Source organism: Melopsittacus undulatus, chromosome 3, assembly GCF_012275295.1.
Source record: "Melopsittacus undulatus isolate bMelUnd1 chromosome 3, bMelUnd1.mat.Z, whole genome shotgun sequence".
In the NCBI taxonomy this organism is placed as follows: Eukaryota; Metazoa; Chordata; class Aves; order Psittaciformes; family Psittaculidae; genus Melopsittacus; species Melopsittacus undulatus.
In genome coordinates, this window is record NC_047529.1 from 27,972,348 (window position 1) to 27,982,603 (window position 10,256).

The 10,256-nt window shown below is 43.5% G+C and overlaps 1 protein-coding gene across 1 annotated transcript; it reads right to left on the minus strand.

Moving 5' to 3' along the window:
* Positions 1–2,528: 2,528 nt before the first annotated feature.
* Positions 2,529–4,991, minus strand: KCNF1 (potassium voltage-gated channel modifier subfamily F member 1). Its single transcript, XM_005146065.3, has one exon. The coding sequence runs from the start codon at positions 4,362–4,364 to the stop codon at positions 2,901–2,903; it is 1,464 nt and encodes a 487-aa protein (XP_005146122.1). The 5' UTR covers positions 4,365–4,991; the 3' UTR covers positions 2,529–2,900.
* Positions 4,992–10,256: the final 5,265 nt, after the last annotated feature.

The following is a 10,256-nucleotide window of genomic DNA, read 5'->3' on the forward strand; positions in this document are numbered from 1 at the left end:
TCCTGCTTCCTACCATATGGATTGCACTTACGTGAGACCTCCGTCTCCAGTCCCACCACGTGCTGCAGGCTGCCAGCCTGCCTTGTCCCTCCATCACTGCCCACATCTCCCCTTGCTCCTGCAGGGTACCCACACCATGGGCCAGGCAAACAGGCAGGAATCCATCCTGCCCACCCACAGCCTTTTAAAAACATATAACTTACAGCAATGAACCCAACAAACATGGTCCGTAGTGCACCTGGCTTGAGACCAGCCTGGGCTGGAGTGGCACCAAAGTTGTCTCAAAGCTCTTTCCATACTGACATGGCATAGGCAGACCTCTGTGCCCAAAGGCATTGAAGAAATGTTGGAGAAATCAGGAGAAATAAAATTATTTCTGATGAAAGAGGCTTATTTTTTATTTAGTGCCACATTAAATAAATTGCAAAGTGCAGTAGTGATGATTTAGTGCGTCTGGTGCTAACCACATTACTTAGCATTTATACAGTGCTTTCCTCATTCAGGAAAGAGCTTTTGCTAACTTAATTCACCCTCAGTCACCCTCTGCATGTCATGAGAGAAGTTAGGAACATTTAATATCCCTGCTGATGGATAAAGTGTATGGCTGAGACTGGCACAGCTTTGTTGCTTTTCCTCTTCTCCCACTCTCAGCATCCCACCCAAGTTGATTTGTGATGGATGCAGCCCATCTTTATGTCCTGGAAATCTTCAGCAGTGCAAGGGGCAGGATCCTGTCCCTTTGGTGACAGCTAGCTATGGTCCTGGCCAGGCAGCCAGGAGGAGCAGAGCTGAGACTGGTGGTAAGTAACAGACAGGTCTCAGCAGATCAGAATAGAGAGAGTAGGTCCTAGAGGCTGAGAGGTGGGAGCTGGGATGCAGAGGGGAGGATGGGGGTGAAGGGGTGCTTGGGTTGAGGGCATATGGGTGTGCCGTTGGCCTTATTCAGGAGAAAATTTGGGACAAAGGCTGGTATAGTAGTCTGGTACAGAAAGGCTTCGAGGTTGCTTTGAATTATCTTGCTTGATGGGGGTACGTAAGGCAAGGCATAGTAACAGGGTTGGGGAAGAGGATGGTAGGTAGGTCTGGCATGGGACTGGGGCACAGGTATAGAGCAGGTGTCCCTGGAGGTGAGCAGCTTGGGGTGTGAGGGGTAGTGCTGGGAAAGGGCTTCAGCCTGGGGGAGCCAGGGGCTGATTTCCACGTCAGGATACCTGCAGAGCTGGCAGTGTTCAAGGTGAGCAGAACTGCCCAGCCCCTATACACTACCACTACTCTTTGCTCCCAGCAGGACAGGGGTCTTCCCAGCAGTGGATGTATACCCCTTTGCCAGTGACCAGGGGAAAACAAGCTGCCAGGAGAGAGCACAAAGCCCACACTGCAGCAATGCTGTCCCACCAGTCACTGCTCCTGTGGGGTGGATGCCACAGCCCTGTCAGTTGCCCATATCTCAGGAAAGTGTTACAGGGACCTGCGTGGGGGTCTCAAGCACAAGGTGCCCAGGGTGAGTCATGGCTCATGCTGCTGCTTTTCAACTAGACAAGGGTCTGCTCAGTACAAGAGGGAACAAATAATGACAGCTACTCTAGCCCTTTAATTATTTGGGATCCTACTTTTAATATATGTGAATATATAAGTGTGCCAGTTCTCCCCTCCCCTTCGAGCTGGTGTAACTCCTAGCTTCAATGGATGTCTCTGATAGAGACCAGATCCATCCATCCATCCAGTTATCACATGAGCCAAATTAATGCTCACATACATGGCACTTGCTTTTGGCAAGGATAGTAGGTACACACTGGGTTGGTTAATACAGTGGCTGATGAACAAGACACTGATTAGTACCTACTACCTCTGTAAACTAACATTTACAAAATCATACAGTTATTGTAGGGGTGGGATGTGCTTTTTCTAAAAAAACCCAAAACCCTAGTGATATGTTCATTCACATAGATATTTTTACCATAAATGAACTGGAGATTATACTATTTTGACTGAAACATTTTTTACACTTACTTTCAAAGAGTTAAAGTTTCTGATTTAGAAGTGCTCAATTTAACTCCTCTATAAACTTCTCTTGCTTTCATAGTGATTTAAAAATACAGTGAGCTATCTTAACATTTTAAAAATTACTTGATTGTAAATCCTTCCTGAAAGATCCCTGCATGTATAAATTATTAGTTATAATTAAAATCTAGAACTATTTTTTTTTCATTTGCTCCTTAAAACACATTGGTTCTGTTCTACACCTCTGTCAGCTTAATGTCCCATTGAAAACTGCATTTTTTTCTGGAAAGAGGAACAGATAACTTTCCAAAAAGTTGATCCCAAAATTACAGCTTACAAAAATAACACCATTCATTGACTCTAATATTCTGCTCATGGTCGATTGCTCATACTTGGCAGTACCTCTAGGCTGAAACTGCTTGTAATGTTTCACTGTAAACCTGAATCTAATACGAGTGAGATGCTGCTTTAGTTTTATTAAGTAGCAGTTCTCCTAGTTGCAAAGGCATTGAAGACAGCCTGGAAGACACAGTCTGTGCGATGCTGTTCTTTATTGTCACAGGTACAGAGTTCTGGTGTGGCAATGCTGCACATTCAGGTCATTGAACATTTACCAATCAGGAAGGACTTTTCAGTCTCTAAAATGGTTACAAATGCTTTCTGTTGGAATGCACTCATTAAAAGTAGTCTGATCTCAATGGAGTCCTACTATTTTATTTTGTGAAATAACAGCAAAGTCTTACCAACTGTTGATGGAGACACCATGGGTTAATTTATGTTCATGTTGGAAAAGCAAAGCAGTGCTCACTCCCAACTCTTGACAGATCCCGCGAGTCTTTTCAACGGTTGATTGTCAGGTTGCCCCAATCTATAGCTTAGCTCTGACAACAGCTCACAGTTTATTTGCAGCTCTGAAGCCTGGTCCTATAGTGTTTCTCTTCTGACAGGAGATGAATAAAGGTGTCACTGTGGGAGACTTTTAGCCGGCTGCTATAAAAAGGACTCTCTTTGCCTTCCCTCACAAGATCCTCTAGTTCACTTTTGGAGCCTGTGGCTTTCCCCTCAGTTGAGTTTAGCTCCATCAGCTCCAATTCATGCTTGGCAGCTGTTTCTAAAACTCTTTGTTTGTTATAATACCTGACAAAGTTGTTAATGATTGGATGGATGGGAAGGGCAATCGCTATTACCCCGCAAAGAAAACTGATGGCAGCATTCAGCTTTCCTAGTGTTGTTTTAGGGTATATATCTCCATATCCAACTGTGGTCATGGTAATGATTGCCCACCAAAATGACTGAGGGATGCTTTTAAATAAAGTTTCAGGGTGACTTTGCTCCATGGTATAACCCAGGGCAGAAAAGACAAAGATTCCAACAGCTAAGTACATGAGGAGCAGCCCAAGCTCCTTAAAGCTACGTTTCAGGGCATATGTTAGAGTCTGGAGCCCTGAGGAGTGCCGTGCAAGCTTGAAAATCCTTGCGATCCTCATGATGCGCAGTGCCTGGACAGCCTGCTGGACATTGCTCAGCTCCATGAGCTTGGCTCCCAAGTGGGTCAAGGTCAGGCTGACATAGAAAGGAAGTATTGCTAGCACATCAACAATGTTCATGAAAGACAGGACAAAGTGGAGTTTGTTGGGAGAAGAGATCAGCCTCAGCACATACTCCACGGTAAACCAGCCTATACAGGCTGTCTCTATGCTATCCAGGGTCGGGTGCTCTACACGGTTCCCCTCTGCATCTACGATCTGGAGGTCTGGGATGGTCCCCACACACATCACGATGGAGGAGATCAAAATAAAGAGAAAAGACAGAACAGCAATCACTCGAGCTGGGTAGGACGATTCTGGCTTCTCCAGAAATTTCCAGATGTATTTTTGGCACCTTTTCCAGTGACTTTCTGAGGCATCCACTCCCAAGTCATCCAAAATCAGTTGCACCCTTCGGGCTATTTCTTCCAGTTCCTCTTTTTTTTCACTTAGATGAGCTTTGCAGCAGTCATCCAAAAATTTCAGATCCACTTTCCAAAATTCCATTTCATTCTTGAAACATATGGGGCATATCCCTTTCTTCATGTGAATTTCCCCAAAGTAGTACACGTCAATAATGCATTTGAAAGCATCTGGATCTCTGTCAAAGTAAAACTCTCTCTTTCCAGGATCATAGTCATCACAGAGGGAGAATATGCTATCATATCCTCCCGATAAACAGTTGATCAGCTCTGCCAGACGTGTTTCTGGGTATTGATTCAGGTTATCTCCATAGAACACCTGCCTTACCCCACCGACATTAACTACAATCTCAGTTTCTTCATTTCTTTCTGATCTGTCACTGTCCATATCTGGAAAGCTAGAGTCACCTGCCATTTTAATTCTATCAGGTTTTATTTGATTTTCAGCTTCTTGTTTAGTTTCAAAGCTTTGTGGTTTTAATTTCTCATGAAAGCAAATCGGTAGCGACTCAGCTCTATCACCAACGTTACTAAACTGACACAGAGTTGGGTGGAAAAGGTTACAAAAATAAGCCTGCAATCAGGAAAGCCTCGTGGGGTATGCAACAAGCTGCGGGGAAAAGACAAGTCATCGGGCTGCTGTGCCTGCAAGCAGGATCTGAGAAAGCTCCAGCAGATTTGAAAGAGAAGAAACCATTTAATAAAACTCACCCCTCTGTTCAGTGCTCGAGAGTCTTTTCAGGTCCCATTCTCTCTCTAAAAGTGATATTTATTCAGAGGTTGGAAGTCACGGCAGAGAAATAAATCCTGCGCTCTGATTAATGCAACGTGCAGTGAGTGACAGTTCTCAGAGAGAAAATCAGCAGGGTGAGCCCACAGAAACGTGTTGCAGTTTGTCTCTTCGATTCCACAGACTTCCCTAGAAAGCTGCTTTGGAATATTGTTTCTCTGTCCGTTTTCTTTTTACTTTAAGGTCTTCCCGAGTTTTTTCTGCTGACTCTTGTAGACGGTGCAAGTGGGCAGAGGAGAAACTTGTGCTTGTTTTCCCGTTGCTGTTTCCCAGCACAATAGGAAGCCCAGACTGCGAGGAGTCCCTTCCAAACTCTACCCTCTTCTGGTGAAACACAGTAAAGCACCAGCTACACAGAAAACAGCTCTTTATACGAATGCCTGGCTGTAAAATAAAGTGTACCACCATGAACTTTTAACATTTTTTTAAGAATCAAAGACAAACCATAACCGTGTATAAAGTCATTCAGAGCTTCAGAACGACACCAAAATATATTCTTCTGCTGGCAGAAGACAGAGGAAAAATTATTGTGTTTTGGAATAAATGCACAACATAAATCTTGCTCTCAGAGAGACTGGAGCAAGTCTAGAGTAATTCCCTGTCAGGACATTGCGTTACTGCAGATTTATACTGCTGTCATTGAGAACCAAGCAGAGACTATAAAGATTTGGAGGCAGCTGTGGAGCAAAACTTTCCCTGCACTCTCTGCCCATTTCCCACAGCACTGTGTCCTCAGTGTTAGCCATGCTTTCTTGATCTGTGGCCACCTGACCCTAAGGAGGGTTTGAGTAACTTACATCTATGATGATTTCTTGGTGAATGTTACTTACCAGCAATAGTGCTTTGCACTACATCCAGCTCTTAACAAGTAGAAGCAGAATAACAAGCATTTCCTTTTAACTTTGTTTTCCCCGAATTCCAGGATGTGGTGAACATTTGTTCCCCGGACCCTTACATGCAGGTGATATAATTCACTTTGGTGGGTCTTGAGGGCTCTTATCCAGCAAAACTCATAGTTAACAAGTTAACTGTTCCTGGGCTTAACAGAATGATCTATACCATCAGGTTTTGATCTTTTTCTATTTACTGGCTTCTGAAAAGCTTCTAAGTGGAGGGGAATAGGGAAGGGCAAATCCAGCTGATAATTTGCTTCTCTAGGCTTGTGTCCATAGTAGGAGAAAGGTGAGATCACTGATATGCCTGCTGTCCTGGTGCTCTGTCACCCAAAGAGGGGGACCCTGGTGAGTACACTGTATTCCATTTCCACTGCCTTGCCAGAAACTTGTGGGGGATTAATAAGAGGTTGTACACCAGGCATCACTGCTACATGGGGTATGCACATAGCTGCACATACATAATGAATATCCATTGGAGGTAGTTCGTGATGTGTGGGGATGCACAAGCCATGAGTCACAAACACTGATCCAGCCCCTTTCCAGACCTTCCAATGACCTTCTTTGTGCCTGAGCTCTTGCATGATTGAGGAGAGTGAAAGTATGAGAAGGATGAGATGAATTCATAATAGAGGAAGACTTACAAGAAACCTATAAAAGAAAGGAATAAAAAGGCCTTTCTCTGTGTCTGCCACACACATCCATGCACAAATTTACAATGCAAAAAGTGAAGGCAAGGGAAGTGTGTGCTTGCTGCTCTGTTATAGTCACCAGCCACCCAGTCTCACAGAGAGAAATAAGCCATGCATGAACCAGAGATCCATAATCTTCAAATGCCTGAACTGTGTTGCTTGTATCCTTGCTGCAGAACAGTACAGAGGACAAGGAACATAACTGCAGGGGCTGATCACTTTATTCCAATGACAGTACCAGGGAAAGAGTAATATCCATTATTCTATACCTATGTCACACTGTTAATCTCTGGAGGTCAGTGTCACCTTCAGGTGTTCTGAGGCTACTTCATAGTGTGGCTGTAATGCAAGATGTTCCTTGAATACTTTTCCAAGCACGTATAAGTTTACTGAGACTTGCAAACTTATTGAGAAAGGGAAATACATTGGATATCTGGAAAAAAATGAGGTTTGGTGGGTTCAGCAATATTTACCCACCTGAGACTCCTTTGGCCACTAACAGGAATGGTTTGGCTTCATTTTAGCACAATAAATTTTAATATGCCAATAGAAATCTCATACTTGCACAAGGGAAATGCATATGTGATTACTGACTGTCAGTTCTTGCAAAACAAAAACGAGACTCGGGAAAGTTAGGTTTAACATGTTGTCAGGCTGCATTGGCACAGAGAAACAGGATTGTTAGGTTTAAATCCTCAGATTCAACCATGTCAGATACCTTTTGGCTTTTCTGCAGATAATGATAAGAAATCAATATATGGCTGAGCATGACCAACACAGAAATCACCAACTTAGTTTCCAAATAGGCTTGTCTCCATACTCTGAAATTTTACAGAACAAACACCTACAAAATAGGCACACAAAGTTGCATTGTTCAATTTGAAAGGTGAAATCAGCTCCTCTCAAATGATAAATCTCAGCACATTCTCAAAAGGTTGGGAAGAAACTATTTTTGAAATGCCAGATCAGTCCTTATGAAGACTTTACTTAGTGCAGCTGCTAAAATCCTTGTGCTTTATTCTTTCTTGTCTTGCACCTTCCCAGAGCTCTTTACAACTTTCTGTGTGTCTGTCAAATGTCAGAGATCTGGTAGTATTTTAAATCCACTCTGATAAATGTAAATAATCCAAAGGAGGGTCAAGGAAAATCTTAATGACTATTTGTTTTATCAGACATATCATTAAGCAGCAAACAAGAGCAGAATGAATGATTTGCAGCAAACAATTTATTTCACTAATTGCATTCATTTTTCATCCATGAAAAGAGAGCTTCTCTAATCTAAAAATTTCAGTAGATAATTGGTGCCCTGTAACTCATTTATGAGTAGTTCACTGCAATTATTCTAAATTCAGCTTCTGTTGATTTATCTGGACTGGGCAAACAGGCCATGCTGTGCTCTGTGTCTGCTTGAAGCATTGCATGCTGGCAATGTAACTCCTACAAACCGAATGAGACAGGGAGTTTTCTTTTTGTGCCGGTACTTTGGCTCAGAGAACAACACATGGATTTGAACTGGCAGATGTGTTAAGTTTTGGCTGTAGTTTAGACTGGCTGCCTTCAGGGAGGAGAAGGAGTCTCAAACAGACCTCAAGCTCTGCAGCCCAAGGGATGGACTCCCAGGTTGCTGGATACCCACCTGCAAGGGCAGCGCCAGCAGGGATGCCCAGGAACTCCCCAGGGACCTTGGACCCCCGCAGGGCTTTGTCCACAAACCATAGATGGAACTCAAATATGGCTCCTCAGTGGCATCAGGCCCAACATGAGGGTGGCACAAAGCACCCCACAGCCCAGAACCTGAGGACCTGCAGCGACAGCAGTGCTCTAAGGATGCTGGAGCTGCAGGTTTGGCTCCCTTGTTTGCCACTTTTTGAGAGAGAACCTTCACCAGCTGGCAGCTTTGTGTTAGTTTGTGAAGAGAGATTGCTCCTCTTGAGCTGTAGTCTGGCTCATTCTGCACTCCTGCAGCTCAGTGTGTATCTCTGCCCTCCTGGCTGATGCACCCAGCTGCTCCCCACTGACTTATGGGCAGTAGTGATGAATGAAGGGACATGAACGGGTTAGGAGCTAACTTTAAGGAGGTAAGATTGGACTCCATGTGGAGAGGGGTGTTTAATGCAGAAGCAGGAGTCAAGCAGCCTCTCCGCAAGCAGGCCACAGTGTAGTCAGCCCCCTCCACTGAGCACAGCCCTGCTTTTAGTGCCTGGGACTATGGCAGCACCTTTGGCCTCCTTCTGGACTCCACAGAGCGTTTAGTGCTGTGTCTACACATGTAAGCTCAAGTTTAAGGACCTAACTATGACTGTCTAAGAAAGAAAGAGTATGTCTGGCACAGATTCAGCCTGCACTGACCAACTAACACAGACATTTCCCAGCCACCATGTGTCCATCAGAGACCATTCCCAACTGGAAGTTTGCAGGCAGCCACCTGTACTGGAGACTAAAAGGATCCTTAATTAGATGGAGACCAGTAGACTGTTAACCTCAGTGATCAGAAAGAAACATCCTTGGGCGCATGTAAAAATGGTCTAGGGTGCACTGAGTTGTGCTGAGTCACCTGTTGCCACTGGACACCTGCTTTTTAGGTGCTATGATTTCTATGCTGCACACTGTTTTGTGTCCCTAGAGGCCATAAAACTAACAACAACCTTAGGGGGATGATGGTTCCTGTTCAGTGTAACCCTCTCCCACAATTCTCCTTTTGCTATGTCATATTTGGTTTTTAAATGACACCCACAGGACTGCAACCTTGATGGATCCAACAAGAGATCTCAGCATCTAACACGCAACTTATCCTCAGCTAGATGCAGACTGTGGAGAGTCACTCAAGACAAGAACATATAATGAAAATGTACTATAGAAAAGTCAATAAGAGACCTAAAGGAGAAATGGGAATGGAAAGATCTTATTCCTTCTCCTTTCCTTGGGGAATTGTGAGGATAAAGCTTGCAGCCAGCTGCATGAGATCTGCTTTGGCAGCTGATAGAGCAAGGTTCTGTGGTTCTCTGTGGAGGAAATAGCATATAATTACTTCACATCAATCACAAGAAATGGGAGGCAGATAATCTCAAAGAAAGCGAAGCAATTAATGATGTCGTTGTGGATTTCAGAAAGAGCAGCTACTCTGATTATTTTACCGTAGCCAGCTTTAGTAAGAGGAACAGGAAAGAATTTGCTGTAACAATCCTTCAGGGTTTCCAAGTCTAAGGTGGTTTCTAGTGGTTAGTGAAACTACCTCACTGTTAGATTGGTATGTCAAAAGCAAGAGGTTATGAAGTGTCTGAACTGAGATGGGTATCTAGACTGTAGCAGGTAAGTTCACCTAGTGAAGCTGTTCTATGTGTCTCTGTCTTCGGCATATTTATGTATTTCTCCATGACTATGACTTCAGATCCAATGAGCCCCTCTTTTATTTCCCCCTATCTTAGTTACTTTGGTTCTTTTTTCGAGTTCAGAATTTATATATACCAAGTCAATCTATTTATTTTATTAGATCTTTTAATTAATTCCTCATTGAAAGTCTGGTAACAGCTTGCTGTAAATTTCAATTGGTCTTGCTTTCCATTTGACATTAATGAGTCTGTTTTCTTATACAATTAAACCTGGGTTAAGTGACCACCCAGGAGACCAGCCAAATCTCTGATTTAATGTAAATGGCTTTAAATAAATGAGATGCTGCCTCCACTGCAAGCAACTAACAGCTGAGTTGAAATTAAGATTATCGGTGAGGCGTGAATAGGATGGGAGCTGGAAAGGCTGTAAATGTTTTAAGGACCTTGTCTTGTTTATAGTCACTAAGTTTTGAGGAAGGACTGGAAGTTTGCTTCCTGCTCATAAACACTGTCACCAAAAACATTCAATTAATATTTCTCTATTTGAATATTGTTGCATGTACAAAGAAAAGAGAAAACCTAACATCCTGGTTTTGCCTGGGA

Excerpts from the sequence above, each read along its gene's own strand:
- KCNF1 (XM_005146065.3), bottom strand. The coding sequence starts at position 4,364 with ATGGCAGGTGACTCTAGCTTTCCAGATATGGACAGTGACAGATCAGAA.